The following is a 25707-nucleotide window of genomic DNA, read 5'->3' on the forward strand; positions in this document are numbered from 1 at the left end:
GAGGCATTATTCATAGTTTATTGAAACAAGCTTTCCCTGCATGCCATGGAAATGGGCAGTTGGAAGAAAAACTGAAAGAGAGATGGGGACAGAGAGAGCACAGCACTGTGGGTCTGTGATAGATTTAAAAAAAAAATGCTGTAGGTCAGTGCTACTACTTTGGTCTTGAGGGGATTTTCTGTCTAGTCCAGTGCTGTCTAATGTCCAGTAAGGAAATTACAGGCCTTAGAACATCACCTTTTCAGGGAGTCTGAGGCTGACTGTCTGTAGAAACTGGATAATGGTGAGATCTTAGGCTGTGGAAAAGTGCACTCACAGCTCAAAGAAATTCTCTTCTGTGTTGTCTGTGGGTTCCTGTCAAGGGACGTCCCTGCCAGCATGGGTCATTCCTACAAATGCCAGCTAGAGGGAAAGTGGTGTAGGATTGCCCTGTTTATGCAGAGGTGCCCTGATTCTCCTCTTCTTTCTACTGGCTTAAGCCAGAAATTGAAGTTAGCAAAGTTACATGGATGTAAAACTGGTGTGATAGCAGAATCAGTCTTGTTGCTCAGAAGCCTCATGTTTAACAAATCACAGTTCAGTTACACTTGTACTGTTGTATTCTCAGCCAGGCAGGCCAGATACACTGGTGTCAGTATAAGGTTTAGATGGCTGACATTTTACAAATGAGCTAAAGGCTTAACAGTTTATGCTTTTGTAAACTGATTTACAATCTAAGTTTATACACGTTTACCCGACCCTATGTCTACTGATCAATAAACTGGATGCATATGAACCATGTGTAAATCACTAGTTGACATGCACATTGTAAATGCCCTTGTTCATGCAGCATAGCAACGGATCTCCAGGGAAGTGTTTTTCACTTGGGTATTGGTCTCCTAGGAATTTATCTTCTAATTCACTCAGGTCAGATACTACATGTTCAATGTATATTAATGTTTGTGAGCTCCATGTCCTGTCCCAGGCAGTCATCTCGGGAGGATTTGTCAAGCTGATATCGTTTCACGTTTACAGATTTTTATTTTAAAAAATCTGTAAAAAGAGATTTACACAAATAAAAGGACGAAGGCAAACTGTCATAAAGGCATACGAGTTAGAGGGTGCAAACCATGGGGTGCATCTCAGAACTTCCCATATGCATGTCTCATAAATATAAATATACAGAACCCATATCATGTGAATTTAACAGAGTTATTCTGGTTCTGCTGTGTGCCAATGACTGACCGTGCCAGAATCTGATTTTAGTTACACTTCTATGAAAAATCCAGGGCAACTCCATTAAAGACAGTGTCGTTACTCTGGAAATATATCCGTGTAAATGAGAGTAGAATCTTGAGCAAAGGGAAAAGAAAGGTTTGATCATTTCTTTTAATATTTCTCTTAATTACTCTTTTTTCCTCTACTGCAAATTTTTACAGTTTAACTGTTGAGCATATATTTAGCCAAGTATTAAAAGACTAAGGGCTGGAATCTGATCTTGGTTACCCTGGTTTTATGACATTGTGACTCCACTGACTAGAGCGACTGCTGGATATCCCAGTGTGAGATCAGAATCTAGCTCTAAGTAGTTAAGAGCCTTTCAATCCTGCAAGATGATCCTGACAGCAATTGACAAGAGATAATCTATAAAGCTGCTCAGTAATGCTTCCAGGTTACATGGTAGTGCTGCTGATTCTGTTTGTTTATTTAATTTATTTAGAGAATGCCTAGTGTTGGAATTATCACCACGAACACTTTATTGCTTCTTTTACAAAGGAATGAGGGGCTGATCCAGAGAGGTCCTGAGCGCTCACAACTCCCATTGATCAGCACTTCTCAGAATCAGATCACGGATTTGTAGCTGAAAGCTGTTCATTGTTCATCTGTCATTCAGTTACTCTGTTCCCCTTCTTTCCAAACTCCCAGGGTGAAACCAAAGTTCTGAAGCTGAAAAACCTGAGGCCGCAGGATTATGCCAGTTACACGTGTCAGGTGTCCGTCCGGAATGTCTGCGGCATCCTGGACAAGTCAATCACTTTCCAGCTCACTAACACAACAGGTAAGAGAGCAGCAACAGAAATGCCTTTGGGCCCTGAGCACCTCTTGCTTGCTGAACAGCTGTCCTCCTCCCAAGGTCTGGTGAAGTGGGATCCAATCCAATACCTATTAAAGTTAGTGGCTAGACTCCCACTGACTTCAGTAGGCATGGGATCAAGTCCACAATACAAAACTTAGCATGAACCAAACAAAGAGTTGGAGCAGGAGGTGTCCAGCAGTCCTTGGAATTCTTGTGAGCTCTCAGTTACCGTGGCTGGTGGGATGTCATGAGAACAGTCTCTATTTGGGTGTTGAGGGAACTATGTAGATTTTTAACTAGCCAACTTTTTACAAAAATAAAAGCAACTTTTCTGATTTGCTTTTTGTACAGTTGATATCTGGGAAAATGCTGCATGAACTTTCCCACAAATACTCCATACAATATTTGGATGACTTTGCTCTACCCTGATTCACACCCCTCGTGTGGCTGTTTTCTGAAAGCATTCAAGCCATCAAGTTCTACTGGCACAGCAGTCTGTGGAAAGCAGATATCAAAACAAATTTCACAACCACATGCACAAATGTTCATGACAGGAATGCTTGAGTGATCATCCAGTCAAGGAACAGAAAAAATATCATGTGATCATTCAGAGAGGTCCATTACTAATTAACAACTGACTATTGTACATCAAATCCTTGTAGATAGCTGGTCACAACCAATAGATTAAAAAAAAACCCTAAAAAGCAAAACATTGTCAAATTATTTTAAATAATGAATAAATATGAGAAAATTGCTTTTTTTTTTTTTTTTTGCTTTGGGATATTCTGTGATCAAAGAAGAGCCTGAACTCATTTCTGTAATGTGATGTAATGTCATGTAATGTATTTGTTTGAATTATTCACCTAGCTCTAATATAATACAAAGTAGTTTACATCCCTTGTGTCATCTCTGTACAACGAAGCCAGAACTCTTGATGGTGCCAACAGTTGATGAGAAATAGTTAATACTGTAGAAAATTATGTGTATTGATCTAACTGAGCCTAGGGGCTGAGACAATGAACATGTTTTTATGTATAAATAATTAAATACCCGAAGAAAAGAAAAACCTAGGTTAAATATTAGGGGGAAATGCTCCTAACAGTGAGATCTCTGCAACTGTCTCAAAAGATGGAAGCCCCAGCACTTGAGTCCTCTCAAACTAGAGTGGACAGAACAGTAGAGCATTCATTATAAGACACAGTCCTTCGCTAGTCCAGGGGAATGGGGCCTCATACAGCTCTTCTAGTTCTGACTTCTGAGATGATATGTTTGTAGATTTATAGACTCTAATTCTCCTTCAGAACCACGCTCCCCAGATAAATGCGAAGAAAGCATCCTTCTTTTCATTTCAGCCCTTTTATTGAGTGAACAAGGAAGCAAGGTTTTCAAGCTGATCCGATCTGGTACCAGTACATGTGCAGTACATGGGTAAATTGACTCAACTTCTTAGCCACTTGCACCAGATCAACATTTGGCCCATACAGCAGATGTGTGTAGCTCTCTTGCTATATATAGATACGTATTCATATTTATACAAACACAGATATAAAGTCTTTCTCTGTATATGTGTGAATAATTTTTTAGATTCTCTCTGATCTTGCATAAATCTCTTCCTCCCCTCTTCTGCTCATGCATTAGTAACTTCCTTGTAGCATTGGCTGTGTCCAGAATTCTGAACAGCCTTACTCATGATGTCTTTGCTTCTGCACCTGGAGAAAAACTCAGGGAGCACAGAGGTGCGTGGAAATCAATCTTTAAGTATTTATAGACCCAAATAGTATGGACCTTTGAGGGGAAGCGTTGGGTCAGGTCAGAGAATCTTCTTTCCCCAGCTTGTTTGCTGCTCCTTTGCCGTTTGGCTATAAAAGTGGCTCCTATGATTCATAAGGGGTCCCTTGCTACTGACTAACTGTGGTGCAGATCTGTACTTCTCCCTGCCAGGGAGTCCAAAGCTTGGCCCTGATGGTTAGGAATCTTTTTTTTTTTTTTTCCCCCCTGGCTTGGCTCTTCGATTATCTTGGGCAGCAGCTAAGTGTTGTGGTTGCAGCACAAATGTCTGCAGCACCAGTTTCGATTCCTGTTCTCTATGTGCATTCTCCCCCTGCAGGAGTTTTCTGCCTCCTCCTCCTCCTCCTTCCTGATGATGCTTTTTGGTTCTAGAGCTCTGAGGCTGACCCAGTGGGTCTGGCTGCAGAACCCAGTCCTGTCTCAGGGCCGGTTTGTTGCAGCCTGCGTGTTGGGATCCAGCTGTGGTTGGGGAATGGCTGACATTTTCTCCCTTGATTTCTGCAAAGTTAAGCAGTCCAGCTGGTTAATTCTCCTGCAGTTTTACTGCAGCAAATTGGACTTCAAAGGGAATTGAAAGCGACTCTTTGTTTTTAATGGTCCCCTCGCTCCACAGCAGACTCTGCCAGCAGGTTTTTCTGAGCCGAGAACAAAAGGAATCGCCACGGGTTACAAATAAATGAGATTCATCTCCTGCATAACAATAGCTGCATATTGTTACCCTCCATCCGCTGACTAGAGGAGGATGGGAGCCAATCTCCGCTCCCAGAGCTGGGGCTGGTTCAGGCCGTCTAGCTGGAGAAGCATTGCCTTGAGATGTGCAGGTGGCCATTTCACTCCTGGTTCCTCCTCTCCTGGTTACACTCACCAACAAGCTGCCCTGAGGAAGCAGCTGCCCAATGAAGTCACGTTTCCTGAGTTACCTTGCACAGAACATGTCCTCACTCAACAGGATTCTAGCAGTTAGGGCTGGACAAACAAGTTCCGGTAAACTAAAAGAATAGCCCAAAATCTTTACCAGAACCCGAACGAGATCTGACTCATGCTTCACTACTGCCTCCCTACCCTCCCCCCACCAAAAAAACCCCAAAGTAATTGATCTCTGCCACCTTCCAGGTCTGCCCGGAGGGAGAGACTCCCTACCAAGACCATGAGTGCAGTTTCTACCAGCTTTGCCAAGGAGAAGCAACTCCAGCCAAGACCAGCTCAGTGTCAGGGGAGGTGACTACTATTCAGTTTCAGTTGGACAAGACCGAAGGTCTCTTGGCTCAGGGCAGCTGCCTTATGGATGGTCTTGTACTCTGTGTCGTGTCTGCATAGATTGTGGGGATTTGTCCATCCAGGATGAGCCAGGCCACCCTATTAGGGGCCTCTTTGGATTTATGAAGCCCCCTCAGAGTCTAAAGTCACCACTGGCAAATATACAAATAATTTTTGCTCCCTATTAATCACTGGATTTGATATTTATTTTCAAAATTCCAGGTTGAGGGACCCTCAAGGGACCTGACCTACAGCTGTGGCCCCGAGAAATCAAAGGAATTAAACCATGTGCCTCAAACTGATCCTTATGGTTGGCAGCAAAAGATGTCAACTGCCTCCGTCCCGTCCCCCCCCCCCCCAATATACAGCACTTGCACAGTTGGCTGGGTGCTTCCTGTGCATGTGACAAGAGGGACATTGGCCACTGCTAGAAACAGGACACCAGGCTGCAGTGCTCGGAGCTTTCTGGCCGCAGTTATGCTGCTAAGTTATGCTGCCTGCATGGAGGAGAGAGCAGCCGTCCTAGCCTTGTTTGTATGAGCCGTAATTCAGAGATCCAGCACAGCTCATTAACGCAGAGTCCGGGGAGAGGAGAGGCAGAAATAATGATGCTGTTAAATCAGGCTTCATGAATATGTAACAACGTCTTATTTTGCATTATTATGGCCGTTACTTAAAACGCACTCTCAGCCTTTGTGCTGTCGCCGGTTGCTTTCTGAGCTCTGTCTGGAGCCAGTGATGGAGCTGACAAGGGCCGCTAAAGGGCCTTTCGTGAGATGAAGTGGAGAAGGCAGAGGAAAGCTTTTGAGATCAGTTCCTGGGGAGGGCAGGAATGAAAGAAACCAAACACAAGGATGTGAGCATCCAGAAGACGAGAAGCTGTGTATGTGTGCACTGTGAATCTGCCCAACCTGTTCACCTGTGTCATAAAGGGGAAGCCATCTGGGTTGTACCCCAAGTGTGTAGAACCATGTATTTGACACATGCAGAGAACCAGGAGGGGAGCTACAGTGTTTAGCACGAGCTGGTGGTTGGGATACAGGATCATGAATGATCTAGACCAGCAGTTCCCAAACTTAGTTGGCTTATATACAGACTTCTTTAGTGATATTTGAAGTATCACAAGCAAATTTCTTCTTTTAGTGCCCACTTCTTTTATGCCTTACTAGCATAAGCATTTCTGGACTCGTAGTAAAATAGATTCCTACTGAAGTCTGAAGTGTAAGATTATAGCATTTTTTAAACATCAGGTTTTTAGACAGTGAATCAAAAAGAATCATCAATTATTATGTCTTCCTTGTAATTGAGTAACACAAAACGTTTGTCAAATGACTTGATATATTTTGGTATGCTGCTAAACTAAGCCATTGGCTTGACGTTTTAATTTGTCTCATTTAAGTTCAAAGTTTCTGCTAATTCTTACTTGGATTATTGCTGAACATAACACAAAGGTGTCATCTTTTATTGACAATACGTCCCTGATCCTTGCCTGGACTCCAGGCAGCTTCAGCTCCAATTCACTCTTGTTCCAATGCTTCAGGTTCCCAGCTCCCCTCGAGTTCCCGCTGAACCAGTCTCACTGCAGCCCTGGGCCTCTCTGAAGGACCTTTCACACCGATTTCCTCCTGCTCTGGTCCCTGGACCCAATTCTTGCCCTCTATGTAAGGAACTACACAGCCTTCCTTCATGGGGCTGTGCCATGATTCAAGCAGGCTTCTCCAGCCCACCAGAATCCAGATTCCAGCCTCACTCCACAGAGCCTCCCTTGGTCCTTGGACTCGCACACTTCTTCCCCTTGCTTCAGGCCTCCCCGCAGCCCTCCTTCTTAGGGATGGGTTCTGATTTAGGCAGGCTTTCCCAGTCCACCAATCTCCCTTCTGGCTCTCACTCTAGCGAGCCTCTTTCTTAACTCATGTTCCCCTGCAATTCTTCTATCCAGGTTATCTGCCCTCTACTACTCCTGGGAGTCACCTAACCTTTAAGCTGCTTCCTTAACACCTGCCCCTATTCTCCTGCTGCCTTGAATACCTGCTTCCTTAAAGGGGCCATATCATGAAACAGGGCTTGGCTGGTCCTGGGCCCCACTCCCCTTTAAAGGGGACAAGACCACCCTTTTACAGCGTACCACTTTCAACAAGCTCCTGTACCACCAGTGGCACATGTACCACAGTTTGGGAACTCATGATCCGGACAAGTTCTGTTCTTTCATCCCTTGGGGCTGCGCCAGCAGGGCCATAGCAGTCAGAAGGAAGGTAGAGTGCTTGCCTCAAGGGAAGTTCTGTCCATACCAGGAGTCTGCTCTGCGAAATGGAGTGGAGTCTCATGATGTGGGTTGTTTGGGATATGTCCTTAATACAGACGTGCTCCAAAGCTCCTTTTCAGGCTGATAACTGTGGAGGGGTGAACTGGTCTGATGAGAGCTGAATCCAAACCCAAACCACCATGGGGATTGGGAAGTCTCCCTCTCTTTCTTTAGCCATTCCTCACCTCTCTGTGTGGCTGTGGCGGCCCTGTAGCCCTCTCTAGCTGTAGGTTTTGGCTTGTGGAAGATTGCAAGGTAGTTCTCTTCTCTCCTCCTCCTCCTCCCGCCCGAGCTGGGCCTTTTGACTTGGAGGAGGCCCTTTGCCCTTCTCTGCCACTGGCGGGACCCATTACTCCCTTCTGGATTCTTCTGTTTTTAAACTGAGCTGCACTCTGCACTGCCCTGAACTGGTCCCCAGCAGGGCGAAGTGGCTTCTGAAATCTTGCAGCTGTTTAAAGTTGCACTGAGTGACCCAGTGTGGGAGGAAAGAAGAACCCTCTTTCCATGCACTTCTGCACTTCCGTGTTTGGCTGGTTCTCTTGATATTCCTACCAGACTGAATGCATGGAGTGCCAGAAATCTCATGAGCTGAGAGCCCTTTCTCATGAGATTTCTGGCTCTGTTATGCAGAGATGAAAGATTAAGAGAAAGTTCAGAGCAGCACCTGAACTTGGGGGTCTCTAAGTTTGTGTGTTAAATTAAGGACACCTTTGTGATGGTATCGGAGGTGCCAATACCTTGGTTGAGCCCTGCTGCACTACTGGTGGAGGTGCATTGCTGGAGAGGAGCAGAGAATGCATCCTGGCAGCCAAGCGATTTAAGCAGGTTTGGCATCTAGCATGCTACCTCAGCCTGACCTAACTTCAATGCTTTGACTAGTCTACATGCAGGGTAACACCTTTAGCTAGATTTTGAAAAAGGGTGAGGTTAGGCTTAGCTGGCATGTGTTTTATTCATAGATTCATAGATTCATAGATTATAGGACTGGAAGGGACCTCGAGAGGTCATCGAGTCCAGTCCCCTGCCCGCATGGCAGGACCAAATACTGTCTAGACCACCCCTGATAGACATTTATCTAACCTACTCTTAAATATCTCCAGAGACGGAGATTCCACAACCTCCCTAGGCAATTTGTTCCAGTGTTTAACCACCCTGACAGTTAGGAACTTTTTCCTAATGTCCAACCTAGACCTCCCTTGCTGCAGTTTAAACCCATTGTTTCTGGTTCTATCCTTAGAGGCTAAGGTGAACAAGTTCTCTCCCTCCTCCTTATGACACCCTTTTAGATACCTGAAAACTGCTATCATGTCCCCTCTCAGTCTTCTCTTTTCCAAACTAAACAAACCCAGTTCTTTCAGCCTTCCTTCATAGGTCATGTTCTCAAGACCTTTAATCATTCTTGTTGCTCTTCTTTGGACCCTTTCCAATTTCTCCACATCTTTTTTAAAATGCGGCGCCCAGAACTGGACACAATACTCCAGCTGAGGCCTAACCAAAGCAGAGTAGAGCGGAAGAATGACTTCTCGTGTCTTGCTCACAACACACCTGTTAATGCATCCCAGAATCATGTTTGCTTTTTTTGCAACAGCATCACACTGTTGACTCAACAGTTGGGTGTTAACTAACCCAACTCTTCATCTAGTTAAGACACAGCCTCTGTAAGAACAGGCATGGATGTGTATGCCATTCAGCGTGTGTGTGTCCCTTTAACACCTGAGGCTTGGAGGGGTTATGCCAGTATCTCTGGTTTGAACAGAAGGGTGACTACTATATTTGGTAACTTGTTACATGTGAAAGGGACATCCGCTTTTGGGACAGTGTGGGAATAATTGTCTGTATTTTCCACTTAAGTGCCTAGAGATTGAACCAAAGCCCGCTAAAGTCTATAGAAATCTTTCTTTTGGCTTCAGTGGGCTTTGGATCGGGCCCTGAGTCATTGAGCCCAAGCCATGGTGAGCTGGTAGCAAGTTAATATGACCTATTTCAATGAATCTCTTTATTTTCATATCTTTCCCCGCCAACATTCCTTCCACTCAGTCTCCTGTGTGCTGTTTCTGTAGGAGGCATAGAGATATTTGCAGTGACTTACACAACATTTTCAGCAGGGGGTATGCAGAGGCTTAGATAGGAGCCACAATGCAAGTAACTGAGCTTTTATTCCATCTCGGCGTCTGCAGGCCCCATTTAAAGACAGGGGGAACTGATACAGAAAGAGCAATATAAATTAACCTGTGTGCAGGGGATTTTGATATTGTTATTGTGAAAATAAACTCGGCATTGGTTCCCCATTTCTCTGCCATCTTGGCTGGTAATGTCCATCTGCAGCCACAGTTACTTGAACTGGCTTTAGGGCCAGATTCCCCACTGCTTCTGTGTTGCCAGTCGTACTTATGCAAAATGGGTGTAAAATCCTACTGTTCTGATTTGGAGTGGAGAATTGGGCCCTACATCTATAACAGAGCCAGAGCACCTAGTTAACATGCTGTTACAACGTTCAGTGTAGATGGGACCTAACCATGCTCCTAAAGCTTGGACTGTTCAGGGTTTATGCTGCAATCACAAGGTGTCATTGCAGCTCATGTAGACATACCCAAGCAAGTTGTTAATCTCACTAGCTCAGTCCTGGAGCAGGGAAGCTGCAGCAGTGTGTGCTTCAGTCCACCTGGAACCCTGGGTAATTATTCATGAAGCTAGCCCATGCTGAAGCATGCGCTGCTTCAGCTTTGCTGCTCCGGGACCATGAGCTAGCTAGATTCAAGCTAGCTCGGATATGTCTACACCAGCTGCAGTCTAGATGTCTCCTCAGTTTTGGGTCTCCGTGAGGTCCTGTCTACGATATGCCTTCTAACCCTGTTGCGGCCAGGTCCCCTGCCTTGGTTAGAGACACAGTGTTGAAGGGGCCCTAGATTCACACACATCATGTTTTTAATGAACTTGTGGCCAGCCCACACTCGCCCAGCCTGACCCGCTCTTTCCCAAGAACAAACGGAGAGTCTCTCCATTCAGATAGAATTGAGCGAAGCCCAGGCTGGTGGGAGTCTCCTCAGAGCTCACTAGTGTTCCCATTTTTCTCTTCCAGCCCCACCTGCTCTGAAGCTGTCTGTCAATGAGACCCTGGTGGTGAACCCAGGAGATAATGTCACTATGCAGTGCTCCCTGACAGGCGGCGACCCCCTGCCTGAAGTGGTCTGGTCTCACTCACCCAGCCCTATGCCTCACAACAGCCTTATTCAAGAGGGTAACCTCACCATCTGGGGGATCCGCATGGAAGATTCAGGCTACTACAATTGCACGGCCATCAACAATGTGGGGAACCCAGCTAAGAAGACAGTGAATCTGCTGGTGCGATGTACGTCCCTCCACTGCATGCGCTTTTAGGGCGAGACTCTAGGTTCCCAGCGCACATCATTGTTCATTTAAATAGGGGGTAAATGTGCTACTCCAGCAAGGGTCTGGTAGCACTGACTGGAGAAGGTGCTGTGTAAGCTTCCACACCTACAGCTTTGCTGATGCACCTCACTCCTGACTCGCAGCACCCACAGTTATTCCAGTCCTGTTCTTCCACAGTTCTGCAGATATTTCCTGATCCTGACATGTAGCACCACAGCAGGCCTTGGGGGAGTGGGGCCATTGCCTCACATGGGGATCTCATTTGAGCATAGGGCTGGGGGATCCCTTGACCCAGAGTGTGTGGAGCCATTGCATCTCATCGGGCAAAGGGTAGATGTCTCACACGGGTATCCCCATTGGGCACAGGGCATTTTATCTTCACTAACTGGCTTTGCACCTGTGTTCATCCCAGCCATGAAGAACGTCACCTTCCAGATCACCCCTGACGTGATCAAAGAGAGTGAAAGCATCCAACTAGGGCAGGACCTGAAGCTCTCATGCCATGTGGATGCCGTCCCCCAGGAGAAGGTCGTCTACTTCTGGTACAAGAATGGGAAACCGGCCAGGGTCTCGGACCGACTGCTCATTTCCAGGAACGACCCTGAGCTCCCACCAGTGACCAGCAGCCTGGAGATCATTGACCTGCGCTTCAGTGATTATGGCACATATCTGTGCATTGCGTCCTTCCAGGGGGCCCCCATCCCCGACCTCAGTGTTGAGGTGAACATCTCTTCAGAAACAGGTGAGCCTCCACTGTGGAGGCCTGGGGCTTTGAGGGAGTTGGGTCAGGGGGCAGAGTGTGGATTAAAATCACGAAACCAACATATTCTTTCCAGACTGAGCTCTTGAAGGCCCTCAAATGAGCCTTGACTTCAAGTGTAAGAGCTCTTGTTCCTTCCGCGTAGGATGACAGCTATGCTGCGTTCCTTGTAGTATCCTGAGATGATCCCTCTCATGTGCCTGATGAGGAGGTTGGACTAAACCAAAGAGAGCAGCCCCAGCATGCCACATTTTATGCGGGAGCCAGTATGTGCTGGGCTGGATGCTGTGGGCATCTCTCGTGAGTGGCCAGTAACCCAGCTGGGATAGGTGGGTTCTAAAGTAGCTATTTCCTTCCTTTAATATGGAGTCTTAATGGGTTAGTTTCAGGCTTCTAGTGACCTGAGGCACAACATGACTGAGGATGTCTGATTACGGATTGGGAAGGCCCAGATTGCAGCCCAAGCCAATCTCGGAAGGTTGAAGAAGAAGGGTTTGAAGAAGCCCTGGCCAAGGGCTTATCATGAAGGAACAGCGAGGGAATGGGATTTTACCAAATGTTCCAAGGCTGGTGGTTGTGGGGAAGGAGGTAGTGTTCTTTCACTTCTTTGGTGTGGCTTAAAAGAGACACTCCCTCTGATATTTTTCCAGAGACTGAGATGGCAGGACCTGGCTTGCGTCCATGGCAGTGTACGGTGGGAGCTGTGTGGTGTCTCTCATAAACCCTCATTCCATGAACAGCTTTAATGTTTAGTGTCCTAATTCTAATCCTCAGGACACCTCTTGAATACTTTCTGCAGGAGCCCAGACATTATAAATCTCGCCCTCTTTTCCCTTCATAAAGGGCCCCATCCTTCTCCCAGTAGAGTCAATGGCAAAACTCTCTTATTTGCTTCAGTGGGAGCCCCAAATCTGAGTCATTTCTGTAGAGCTGGAACATCCAGATCAAGACTCTTTCTGTTGTGCTAGCAAAACATCAGGTTAGATTCTGTTCTCAGATATGCCCATGCAGTCCCACTGCCTTCCCTGGGATTGCTCAGGTGTGACTGAGAGCAAAGCTGCACCTACTTGTAGCTAAATGGTGAGCGAGCCTGAGGGAAGTCAACTGGCTGCAGAATCTGTCCCGATTTTACAAACTGCTTCAGAAACTTTCCTTATTCATAGTGATGTTAACCAGCTTTGACCGGCCCCAGTGCTCTCCATGACCAATCTGATTTCCTGTCCTGTCTGTGCCCTTAGCAGAAAGTGTTGGAATTGGCTCTTGTTTTTCTGACAACCTCCCTACTCTCGGCAAAAATCTGTAGCAATCTGCTCCAAAGGGAATGTCCCCCGATGCTTTTGTGATAATGGGATACTGATCACTGACTTTGTACTGGCTTTTCAGCAAAAAAAAAATTTAATTAATTCATATTCCTAACAGCCCTGGAAGGCAGGGGAATGCTGCTCCTCCCCTTTTTACCATTGCGGAAACTGAGGCACAAAGTGACATGACTTGCCCCAAATCCCATGGTGAGTCAGTGGCAGAGCTGGGAATGTAAGCCAGATCTGGCTGTAGCAATGGAGTTTAGTGCATACTTCTCAAAAAAAAAAAAAAAAAAATCCCAATAGCTAATAGAATGTAATAGATATAAGGTCATAGGAGTAAGATGGCAAAAGTCTGTATGATCACAGACTCTGTCCCCACTACAAGGGCTGGACAATATTTGCTCGCCCAAATGTAGGTACAGGGCTCAGGAGTTAAAAAATCTACAAGGAGGTGGCTGTGGTGGCCCAAAGTTGCTACATCCCCCCTTCCACCCGCAGGAGCTGATAGGGCCAGCACAGGACATAGGGGGTTGGCTGGGAAGAGAGCATGCTGAGGCTGATTGAGTAATGTGGCAGTTTGGAGCATCCCATCGAAGGTCACTGCCACCTGGGTTCCTCTGGAGCCAGTGAAATTAAAGCTGCTGTCTCCAGCCAGAACCCCAAGTGAGAGCAGGCAGCAGCCACCATCACCTGCCTTCCTTCAGGCTGAATCCCCCCACACACAATGGGTAACGGGGGGTGTTTGTCCATAGTGGGGCATCTGGCCCTCTGTGTGCATTTAAGGAGCAATAAAGACCCCGCCCTTTGTGTTTGGTTTGCACCTGTTGAGTTTTTCCCCAGAGCCATGGTATTGAAACAGCAAGGGGGAAACTACTCTGCATTCCCTGGCCATCTGCTGCTGCCCAGCAAAACAGCCCCCCATTCGCTGAGATGGCCGTCTCCAGGGGGAGGCTCGGAAGAGATAGCTTTAATTAAAAAAATCTCCAAATACAATTTGCAGTTTTTCCCGGTGGTGAAAATTGCCTCTCGCCAGGTGAGCGTCTGCTGGCGGTGCTGACTGGCGGGGGGGGAGGGGAGGCAGCGCTCTCTTCACACCAAACAGGAGAGCATCTGATGAGATTCCACAGCCCACAGGGGACCTGTAAATTGAAAACTCGACTTCTCTGTTGCATAGAGAGGTCGCTACCAAAGGAGGCTGAGGCCAGAGCCATCTTAAATATGCTCTTAATGCAGTTATGTGTTGTATGTGTGTGAAAATAATCCCAGCACACTCTCTCTCATGGGCAGAGGGTAAATTGAATGAATAGTGGCCAGTTTGGATTGAGGTGGCCCCTGTAATTTTAAGCTTTCATTTAAAAAGAAAAAATATTTAGCCCTTCCGTTTGTGAAGGTATCAGTTCAAACGTCATCCCAATGCAGTGCCAGTTGCAGAGAGACAGCCTGAAACAAGAGCTTTCTGAGGCTTGGTCTACACTACCCCCCTAATTCGAACTAAGGTACGCAACTTCAGCTACGTGAATAACGTAGCTGAAGTTCGAAGTACCTTAGTTCGAATTAGTTCGAACTTACCTTGGTCCACACTCGGCAGGCAGGCTCCCCCGTCGACTCCGCGGTACTCCTCTCGGCGAGCTGGAGTACCGCAGTCGACGGCGAGCACTTCCGGGTTCGACTTATCACGTCCAGACTAGACGCGATAAGTCGAACCCAGAAGTTCGATTTCCAGCCGTCGAACTACCGGGTAAGTGTAGCCAAGGCCTGAGAGGTGAGAACCGTCACATTTGTCTCAATGGGGTGTTAACTCTGAAAGCTAATGATGAGACTTGCAATGTCAACATTATGATAGATGTTCCTGCGAAAACCATCTACATCTGGGTGAGTTCTTGGTGGAGCCTGGAGCATGAACAAAGAGTCCCGTCCAAGTCAACTCCATGTTCATATCAACTGGAGATCTTAGGGTATGTCTACACTGCGATAAAAGACCCGCAGCACAGCTATGGCTGGCCCTAGTCACCTGACCTGGGCTTGCAGGGCTTGGACTGCAGGGCTATAAAATTTCAGTGTTAGACATTCAGGCTTGGGCTGGAGCCTGGGCTCTGAGACCCATCTCCCTCGCAGAGTCTCAGGGACTGGGCCGCAGCCTAAGTCCGAACACCTACACTGCAATTTTTAGCCCCACAGCCCAAGCCTGCGTGTCCAACCACCTGGACCCAGGCTTTGAGACTCCATGCCACGGATTTATCGCAGTGTAGACGTCTCTCTTAGGCTCCTTATGAACTTTGGCTGACAATAGTGGCTCAACACTGGAGCGGGTCTCACTAGAGCTATGTGAGTAACCTGAGTTTTTAGTTTGGTGGCTGAACTCCACCCCCGACTCAAAAATACCCAACGTTTATTTTAGGTCCACCAAAAACAAACACTTTTTGAATTTTTCAGAAAATCATAAAAGTCAAAATAGATAATTTGGAGTCACAGTAAATGTTTAGGGGTTTAACTTTTTTTATTAAAATGAAAGTAAAATTCAAAATGACTCCAAATATTTTGTTTTCAAAACAAAACGGCAAATTTTACACAGATTCCTGAAATGTTCTGGTCGACTGAATCTCCATTTTTGGGAAAAATGGTTATATCTAGAGCAGAAGCACCATTTTTTCCCAATCAGTAAGGTCCCCTGTCCAGGAACTGGATTTGCTTTGTGCAAGTTCTGTACATTATTGTAGCTCAGGTTCTAACCCAGGGGTAGGGAAACTTTTTGGCCCGAGGGCCACATCTGGGTATGGAAATTGTATGGCAGGCCATGAATGCTCATGAAATTGGGGGTTGAAGGGCGGGAGGGCTCTGGCTGGAGGTGCGGGCTCTTAGGTGGGGCTGACAAGGAGGGGTTGGGGGTGCAGGAGGGTAATCCAGGCTGGGACCCAGGGGTTCAGAGGGCAGGAGGGGGCTCAGGGCTGGGGTAGGGGGTTGGGGCGTGGGAGGGGCTCAGGGGGCAGGCTCCAGGCGGCGCTTACCTCAAGCAGCTCCCAGAAACAGCAGCATGTCCCCCCTCTGGCTCCTTTGCAGAGGTACGGCCAGGTGGCTCCGTGCGCTGCCCTGTTCACAGGTACCAGCCCTGCAGCTCCCATTGTTTGTGGTTCCCGGCCAATGGGAGCCGCAGGAGCAGCATGTGGAGCCCTCTGGCTGCCCCTACGCGTAGGAGCCGGAGGGGGGACATGCCGCTTCTTCCAGGAGCCATGCAGAGTGGGGCAAGACCCTGACCCTGCTCCCCAGCTGGAGCGGAACAAGCCCCAGACCCCATTCCCTGGTGGGAGCTCAAGGGCCGGATTAATATGTCTGGAGGGCCTGATGTGGCCCCCAGGCCGTAGTTAGCCCACCACTGTTCTAATGAGAACTAGGCAGCAGTTCTACTGGGTTTGCTGTCACTTGCATGGGCCTGTAGGGGCTGTACTGAGCTGGTCTCAGCTGGGAGTTGCCTCTGCTCTGCGTGAACCAGGGATAGCTACACTGAGTTGTACTTCTCTGAGATAGTTTTTTTTTTTTTTTTTTTGCACATCTTGGCGAGGATTCACAGTGAATTCTAGTGTAGAATAAATTAAGGTATTTAACAAATCTAACTTGTGTCTGTGGTTTAGAAATTGACAAAGGTCCTTCCTCCTGGATGTCTGTGGAGGCTGGGAGTGGAATATATGAAGCATGCGCCTATAGGCCACTGTCTCCAATTCAGCCCATGTAAGGAGATTGGATTTGGCCTCTCGCTTCTGGGCTACAGTTGGGGAATTAAATGGCTAACAAGATTGAGACTAGGATGTGGAGTCTTTCACCTCTAGATCATCTGTTCTAGCCGGATTTAGGCTGATAGTGACTGAAAGTGTTTGACAATAGTTCACTGATGTACGTGAAGTGAGTTGAGGTGTCCCGTCACAACTGGCACTTTTTGTTAGTGCTGGCACACTCAGAGGCCATGGGGATGAAACACTCCTCTCCACCTAAAGGTGGAACCTCCATGGGGTGGCTGACATTGGCTGGGGCAGAGTGTGGGGAGCTTTGCTCTGGCACTACCACTTCCATTCTTGATTGGAGGGCTGCCAGTATGACATCCTTCCCCACAAGTGCAACCATCCTTCAAAGGTTTCCCTCGTGCTCTGCTGGAAGGATGTTACTTGACAAACAAACAGTCCCTTTTTATCATCTTCTTTTTAGTGCCTCCAACCATCAGTGTCCCCAAGGGCCAGTCCACCATCACCGTTCGGGAGGGCTCCAGGGCCGAGCTGCAGTGCGAGGTTCGAGGGAAGCCCAAGCCGCCCATCATCTGGTCCCGGGTAGACAAAGAGGCCCCCATGCCCTCAGGTGCCATGACAGTGGAGACTTACGATGGGAAGCTGCGCCTGGAGAGCGTTAGCCAAGAAATGAGCGGGACCTATAAGTGTCAGACAGCCAGGTACAATGGCTTTAACATCAGACCCCGGGAAGCTCTGGTACAGCTCAACGTACAGTGTGAGTATAACAGCATGATTCTGTAGCTCCTACCTCTGTGCCAGCATGCACGGGTACCTTGCTAAAGTCTGGGCAGGTGATGCTTATGGCGCTGCTTTCAAATAGGGTTGACGTCTCTTTTTTGGATTGAGAGTTTCATCTGGTGGACTTTGAAGGGTTTATTTACCTGACGTCCACACACGAGCAGACATGCCAGCCAACCAACAACGTATTCCAGCCAACCGTGGGGGCCTGTTGATCTGCTGTTGGTTGGGTCACCTCACTTGTTCATGTAGCAGTTGCCTCTGTGTATGTGTGTGTATGTGCATATATGTTACCCACCCAAAAATTACATTAAAAAAACATTATTGGGGTTGCAAAGACAAGCACTCAGAAGCTAGGAAATGCCAGAATTAAGGTTGCCTGTTCAACCTTGATTCAGCCCTCTTGTACATTTGCATTATGATACAGTCTTTAATTACATGATCACATATTATTTTTTCTGTAGGACCCCTCCTGCCCCATTCAGGATGGACCTGCTCTGGGGATGAATCAGGGTTGTGTAATGAAGGAAACGGTTGTAGGTAGGACCCCTGCCTCCTTTGGTGCAGAAGTTGGAAAGTGCATAGTGAATGAGGCAGGGGACTGCAGGAAGAGAAAGGACGGTCTCATGGTTTAAGACAGTTGAATGCTGCCCTGGAGAACTAGATTCTATCCCTGGCTCTGCCACAGGGTTACTATGTGGTGCTAGTCAAGTCACTTAAACCAGACTTTTCAGAGGTGGTCACTAATGGCTTGTTCCTCATTTTCCAGGTGCCTGACTTGACATCTTATGGTCTGGTTTGCAGAAGTGCTGAACACACACAGCTGCAACTGAAGTCAATGGGAACTGTGATTTGAACATATAAACTGCTATATAGTGCTACGTACTCTTAAAAATCAGGTCCTAGGTGTCTCAAATTGGGCATCCCAAATTAGTGAATACTTTTACCCTTAATCTCGCTGACCCAGTTCCCTGTCTCTAAAATGGGGATCATGCCACCCACTTGCCTCACAGGGGAGTTGTGAAAATAAATTCATTAATATCTGTGAAGCACTTGGTTACTACATTGATGAGCCCCATAGGAAAACCAATGAGGAAATCTGTCTTCAGAGCAGGGTTTGAATAGTGTGCAGGAAATAAGGTCTAGGACCACACTCTGAACAATGAGGAGAAAACAAAACATTGACTAGGTGCTCATGAAGTGAGCGCTGTCCGTTCTGCACACTGAATGAGGCAGGGGTCCTGTGGAAAAAATAGTATGTGGTCATGTAATTAAAGACTGTCATAACCCATGTGGACAAGAGGGTCAAATTAAGCTTGCAAAGGCAGCCTTAATTCTGGCATTTTCAAATTTTGAATGCTTGCCTTTGCGACCTTAATACTGTTATTTTAACATTGGTGTGTGTGTGTGTGTATGTGTGTGTGTGTAATTTCCTAGCTTTTAAAAGAGCAACCTTCCAAAAAAAAAAAAAAAAAAGGAAATTCCATTGTGTGGCATCATACTGACACTCACATGGGTCATCAACAGGGTTTTAACCTTTAGATCCACCATATAGGCCTTCACCACATAAGCTAATAGAGTAACTGATAGCAGTTGCCTGCACCAGCCTCCAGTCCCAAATTCCATCCCCACCCTGTCTTCTTGTCTTAATGTTCTCCCCCCGCCCTCCCAGATCCAGCTCTTGTTCACTCTGCATTTGAATCGGGCAGTTTGCTCCTCCAGACTGCCTGGGCCTAGCAGGGGGACCACTGAGAGCAGATGAGATAGAGGCTCCCTGCTCTCTTTGTTCAGGTGCCTGGATCTGGTATGGCCTGCAGCTGCCCAGAGCTGCAACTGCAGGTAAAGTCCTACTCAGACCTGCAATGAACATGCACGGCACAGATGGAATCTTCAGGAAATTTAGCTGCCAAAACTCTGTCTTTACTGAGCATGTGCAGATTGTGACCTCTCCCCCCACCCAGGCTTATATCTTGGCCAAATTTGGGCAGATTTTCATGGGGACAGTGGAAGGCACATCTTTGATCAAATTTGGCAGGGGATGGCCTTTTTAAGTCCCCACTCCAAAGCATAGGGGGTGCTAAAGCTTCTCAAAGAAAGGTTGCCAGAACTTAACATGGGCAAAACAATGTATTATTCCAAGCCGGGTTCTTGGATGTGGCAGATCCATTTTAGCTGGAATTTCCCCCCCAAAATCAGCCTGAGGCAGGGCACTGGTATGGAAAATTTCAGCTTAGATGGTTAAAATTTGGCAAAGTTGCAAGTAACTGAAAATAGGAAAGTTCAGGTAATCTTAATAATGGGCCGTGCTACCAACCCCACCTATAATATATATACACACACACATACATACACATAAACAGGCAGCAAGAGACCACTGAGGATGTTGCTCTGTACTGCCATCCTTACTGGTGCCCATGTCATGCCATTCTATTTGGATGCCTTGTTGCTCAGTGATACCTCCCTCGGCAGAAGAATGAGGCTATTCATATCCCAGGCTGGAGTGTTTAGAAGGCATTGGCAATGTTCTGATGTGTGAGGCAGGTAGGGGTCTGGGATAATCTGTGCTAATAATAGTACAGAGTATATAGTAATAGTATCTTCAGTATCTTCAGATACTAGTAATAGTATCTTCAGTCAGTCAAGTGTTGCATTGGGTGGAATTCAGATAAGGAGAATCCAAGCCTAGCTCCTTTCACTTCCCAGATTAAATTGAAGACTGTGCTAAATAAATATTGAGTGGGGTGGAGGGCTGAGGCCAGGGTGGTAACTCTGACCACAGAGCTAGTCTCATCAGGAAAGATTCAGTACTGAACTTCTGTGAAGTCCTCTTGAGGATGTGGCAAGCATGGGATTGGTGGAGAGAATCTTAATTTGCACTAGCCTGCACCATCCATGGGCTGTGACTAAAGCGCCTAAGTGCGTAGCACAGAGTAATTCATTAAACGCCAACCCCTCTTCCCCCATCCTCCCTCTGTCACTGCTAGAGAAGGGATAAAACCTACTCTGATAACCTGGACGAAGCTGAGCAGACACGCACATTCAGTTTCTTGCTGTTGGCATCTCCCATCACCTCCACCTAAGGACAAGCAACACTGAATTTTGTTTGGATTCTGGTTTGGCCCGAATTCCACTGGAAGCCATGCATGATCCTGGAAATTAACCTCCTCCACTTCTTCAAGACTGCAGTCTTGGTCAAATACTGAAAGGGTCACAGGGACTGAACTCACCATTCCCACCTACAGCTTGGTTCCTCCAAGAGAGAGCAGCATGGCAGAAATTTGTAATGCCACTGCTTGCCTGTCCATTTTGTGCCTAAGCAGTGGACTTCAATCTCTGGTGCAGTCCATCTGGCTCCTTTTACCAGCATGAAATTCACTAAAAACAAACCTCAGCAACTGGAAAGTAGAGCAAGTCCTAGAGTCACCCCTGCCCCCCCGGCTAAACAAACAACCCATCTGTTTATCCAGCTCCCTTTTTGTGGAAAGAGCCGGGTGCCCCAGCAGGGGCTTGCTCTGGTTAATTGAAATGCTGTTCTCCAGTAGGGGCAGCTCATTAGTTTTGTGGCTTGCTCTGGAATTCTAATCTTGTCGGAAATGGGAATCGTGTGGCTTCTGAAGCCTCTATGATGAGCATGCTTTCCCCCCCAGCCTGCTCCTTCCATCTGAGAATCCACTCAGGTGGTGGTGGTGGGGGGAGGGGTGTTTGTGTGAGCTCCTTTTGAACCAGCTTACACAGGGGAGAGTGAATTGTGGGTGATAATGTGGTTGTTTTGCTGATTTGTTCTAAAGCTAAAGTTGCAAAATCAATACGGCAGATCTGATTAGATGTCAGAACCTGTTTCTCTGTTTCTTTTTTCTTCTTTTTTTTTTACCCATATAGTTCTGTATTGTGACAAACAGCCCAGAAATGAGCTTTGCTAGCAGTGCTGCAATATGGGAGAGAGAAAAAGAGATGGGAACAAACCAATCAGCTGCCAAAAACGTGGTGTTTTGATTCCTTTTATTATTTATATATTGTGAAAGTGGGAAAAGTGGCTCTCCTTTCATGTTACATGCTGGAATTGGCTAAGGGCAGCTCTGTGACAGGCCACACAGTCTGTTTCCTGGACTCTGCAGCTCTGGTGGAATAACAGGTTTACAAGAGTGCTTTCTGGCTTTCATCTCTAAGGCTAGGATGAGGAAATATGGTGTAGTGGTGAGAGCAAGGGAGTAGGAGAGTCAAGACTCCCAGGGTTCAGGTTACAGCTTGGTGTGACTAAGTCACTTCACATCTCTTTGAAAAGAGGATGAAAGTGACCTACCTCACCAGGTGAGAGTTAATGCCACAAAGCACTTTAAGATTCTTAAATAAAAGGGGCTACAGAAGGACCAAGTATTATTATTATTATTATTATTATTATTTTATTATAAATATAAAACTGTTTAGCAGGCTTGTTTCAAGGCTAGGTAGTCACTTTCAGAAGAAGCACAGTTAAGCACAGCCTATGTCATAGATGCATATTAAAATTAGGGACAGACAACCAGGTTCAGATAGAGATGGGGCTGATCGGCAGATTGTGGGCCTGGGTTAGTACCTCTGCAAAGTTCAGCGGTGCTTGGAATCCAAAGTGTGGTTTGGGCCATCTCAAACAGAGAGTAGCACTAAATGGGATCAAAAATGTTACCAAAAATGGCAGAGGTTGATTTAAGTTCTAACCTCTTTGAAATGATTGTCCTTTGAGAGAGTTGTCTTATCTCGCTGACATGACATTTTGTTAGATATTTGCATTGTGGTGTTGCACCAAGATGTAACAAAGCAAACTGTATGATGTTAGATCCTGGGAGCAGTATCATGCCAGGATAATATTATGTCAGCCCGAAAGATTTTTCTGGTCCTGAAAGCCAAGCCTAGTTTGTAAGATGTAGGACAGCTCTGTCACAATCGGAATCCACCTATTCCAGTTTCCACCCACGTGCCACACGACACCAGAACATCTGTTCCAGAATGTGTCCTGCTAATACACTGGATAAGATCAGTTGTCCATCTAATTCAACTGCCCTTGGGGGTGGCCTACACTTGGCACTTCAGAGCAAGATATATTGCCCTATGTGATGGGGCTTCACTTACCATGCTGGTGCCTCCTGCTGGTTGTCTGTCCAGAACTGGGGGGAAGGGATAGCTCAGTGGTTTGAGCATTGGCCTGCTTAACCCAGGGTTGTGAGTTCAATCCTTGAGGGGTCTGTTTAGGGATTTGGGGATTTAGTTGGGGATTGGTCCTGCTTTGAGCAGTGGGTTGGACTAGATGATCTCCTGAGATCCTTTCCAACCCTGATATTCTATATTGGGGGAGGGATAGCTCAGTGGTTTGAGCATTGGCCTGCTAAACCCAGGGTTGTGAGTTCAATTCTTGAGGGGGCCACTTAGGGATCTGGGGCAGAAATCAGTAGTTGGTCCTGCTATTGAAGGCAGGGGGCTGGACTTGATGACCTTTCAAGGTCCCTTCCAGTTCTAGGAGATAGGATATCTCCATTAACTTAACTAACTTATTAGTTGTGCAGGTTGGTTCGCCTATTCCTGGTAATGCTTTACCCGCTGTCACTTCTGCTCCCAGACCCCCATCACTCCAAGGTCCGCAGCATCCTCTTCATAACACAGCCCTCCGGCCAGGTCACAATCTGTGCTCCCCCTTTTCGGGGGCAAGTGTTGCAGTCCAACTGTTCGGCCACTTCCCTGTGGCTCCAGTACTCTCTTAGCCCTTGCCTCAGGGCCTCAGCCTGTAAATCCCAGCAGTCAGCCAGGAGCTCTTCTCTAGCTCCCCTTGTCCCTGCTAGCAACACTGCTCTGTCCAGGATGCTAGCTTCCTTCTGCTTGCCAGGCACCTAGTCCTCCCACCTTCAGTTCCAGGGAGTAACTGACCCTGCTCTGCCCTGCAGCTCTTCTTATATGGCCTGCTGAGCTCTGATTGGCTGTTCCTCACAGCCCTTCTACTATTGGCTGCTTCTTGTGCAGCTTCCCTAGGGCCCTCCCTTGCATGCCAGTGTGGGCAGATGCCCCATCACACCCTAAAATACAACTGACCATGTGTCTGGGGATTCCCTTCTGGACCCCACAGGTCAACGGCTTGTGCATGAGCACTACTGTCCCTTATACTGTAAATTGTCATTCTTTTTCATGCTAAAGTTCACAGATCTGTTACATGGGTACTTCAATCTACCTGCAGCATGGGGGCAGAACCAGACCGCTCAGTCTCTGGCACCAGGGAAACGCCCCATCTTCTGAAGTTCCTTCCATTTTTTTCTGCCTTCACAGCAGCTGGTGGCTTAGCCAGGCCTCCTTGTTGCAGTACTTTTCTGAGGGAAATGCCAAACTTTATATCCAGTGTTTAGACTAACAGTTTGGCTCAATAATATGTCTGTCTAATTCCCAACTGTGTCCCAGGGCTGCCTTTACCTTTTGGAGGGATTGTCCCCTCAGCTCCGCTTCCCCTTGGAGGCATCTGCAGTGGCTGGAGCAAGCTGAGAAAAGCCAGAAGGGAAGGGGCTGTGTCTCCTGCTTCACTTCTTTATCAGCTGTCTCATTAGGGAGCTTGGCCCGCTTTCTGGGCAGGCCACAGTTTTCCTACCATGGCCCATGACCCTGGGTGGGGTCACCTCGGTTCCCCTTCCCCAGGCAGGAGAGGAGCCATGCTAAACTGGAGAGGGGCGCTCTGCTGGGCAAGATGCAGCACTGACTGGGTGGAGGTTGCCTTGGCCCCCTCCCCTCCCCCAGCAGGAAAGGAGGCAAGAAGGATTGAAAATGAAGACTTGGATGAACTGATTATTGGTCTCATGGGCCACTAAAAAGAAGTCAATAAATAGAACTTACTTTACTGGCTGGTGAAACGTCCATTGTTAAACCAGTGAAGCAAAGCCTTGTGTGGCCATAGCCCAGGAGGACTTTATTGTGGGTGTATAATAGCGTCCAAGCGAAAAGGGCAAGTCTCTGTAGTATAATGCTCTCAACGTGCCCAAGAGAGGACAGTTTGTGCAAATCTCTCCATTAAATGCTCCCTTAGCAAATGCTCCCTTAAATGCATCCACCTTATTCCCAACCCTGCGTGCTCATAGAGACCAGCCTTGGAACCTCTGTGCAGCACTACCCAGATGGAACCCCTACAGGAGGTGTTGGTACTTCCTATCCACTACAGTAGGCTGCTAAGTTGGGAGTTTCTCCTAAAACCCCCCTCAGAGTTGTACTTTGAATTCAGGCTGGTAGTCCTCTCAGCTGTCACAGCATTCATTCCTGAAGTAAATTCAAGAAATACTTCTCCTGCAGTTAAGCATCGAAGTCCAGTCCTTAGGAATGCTGACAGTCTCAGGGCAGAGCAGTCATGTCTGCTGCATTGAGACCTATTAGATGGCCATTAGTTCACCACAGTTTGCATATTGGTCATCCAGTCTTAGCCGATGCCTTTTCCTTTCTTTTGGCAGAGTTCTTCTCCATGCCTTAGTGCCCAGGGGAAGGTGGAATCATTATTTATACATAATCTACCTTGTTTTGGATGTCAATATTTAAAGGATAATCCTGCTTCTCACCCCAGAGGCGCACCACTATGAAAATCCCATTATAATGGATTTGTGGAGCTTAGTATGAGGGAGAACAAAAACATTTATCCATGCTTACCTGAGAATTTCCTTTCTTTGAGAAATAAGGTCCAGAGATCTGGCCCATCTGGGAGACAGATGGATCATCAAGAATAGAGATGGAAAGTAACATCTAAGGGTATGGGTTGTTTGTTGTTGGGGAGAATTTACCATGCTCTGCAGCAGGAGACATTGCTTTCCCTTAACGCAAGTCAAACCCAATCTGTAACTTAAAGTAGATTTGAATTAGCCTGGTGGTAGAAGTTATCTCAGCTAGAAAAGAGGCAGGGCATTTCCCTGGTTCCAACAAGTAAAAGGAAGGATTAGCTGGTGGTTAGGATAATAGCTTGGGATTTAGGAGACCCAGGTTTGAGTCCCTGCTCTGCAACATACTTAGAGTGACCTTGAGCAAGTCATTTAGCTTCTCTGTGCCTCAGTTCCCAAATAGCTCTGCTCTGCCTCACTAGTGGTGGTGTGAGGATACATACATTAAAGATTTTGAGGCACTCAGCTGCTACAGTGGGGCCAAATACTACAGCTATTACAGAGGGGGCCAATTGAGTACCTAAGATACATAGGTCTGGTTCTGCCCCCAACCTGCAAGCAGGCTGAAGTGCCCATTGTAACTGTTTGTGGATCTTATTACTCAAAGGAAATTTTCAGGTAAGCACAGATAAATTTTCCTCTTCTAGCTCACACACCTGCAAATGTTATTCCTGGTGACACACAGTTGCTTCA

The 25707-nt window shown here is 47.0% G+C and overlaps 1 protein-coding gene across 3 annotated transcripts in view; it reads left to right on the forward strand.

Annotated features, from left to right (window-relative positions):
- Positions 1-25707, forward strand: part of MDGA1 (MAM domain containing glycosylphosphatidylinositol anchor 1) — a 206810-nt gene that overhangs the window by 81840 nt on the left and 99263 nt on the right. For 2 of the 3 annotated variants that reach the window (XM_034764818.1, XM_034764819.1), the window contains exons 6-9: positions 1906-2038; positions 10483-10752; positions 11206-11535; positions 17052-17345. In XM_034764818.1, the coding sequence (XP_034620709.1) occupies positions 1906-2038; positions 10483-10752; positions 11206-11535; positions 17052-17345 (1027 nt within the window). The remainder of the gene's footprint in view (positions 1-1905; positions 2039-10482; positions 10753-11205; positions 11536-17051; positions 17346-25707) is intronic. The other variant, XM_034764820.1, reaches the window with a different exon arrangement.

The sequence above is a fragment of the Trachemys scripta genome, chromosome 3, assembly GCF_013100865.1.
Source record: "Trachemys scripta elegans isolate TJP31775 chromosome 3, CAS_Tse_1.0, whole genome shotgun sequence".
NCBI lineage: Eukaryota > Metazoa > Chordata > Testudines > Emydidae > Trachemys > Trachemys scripta.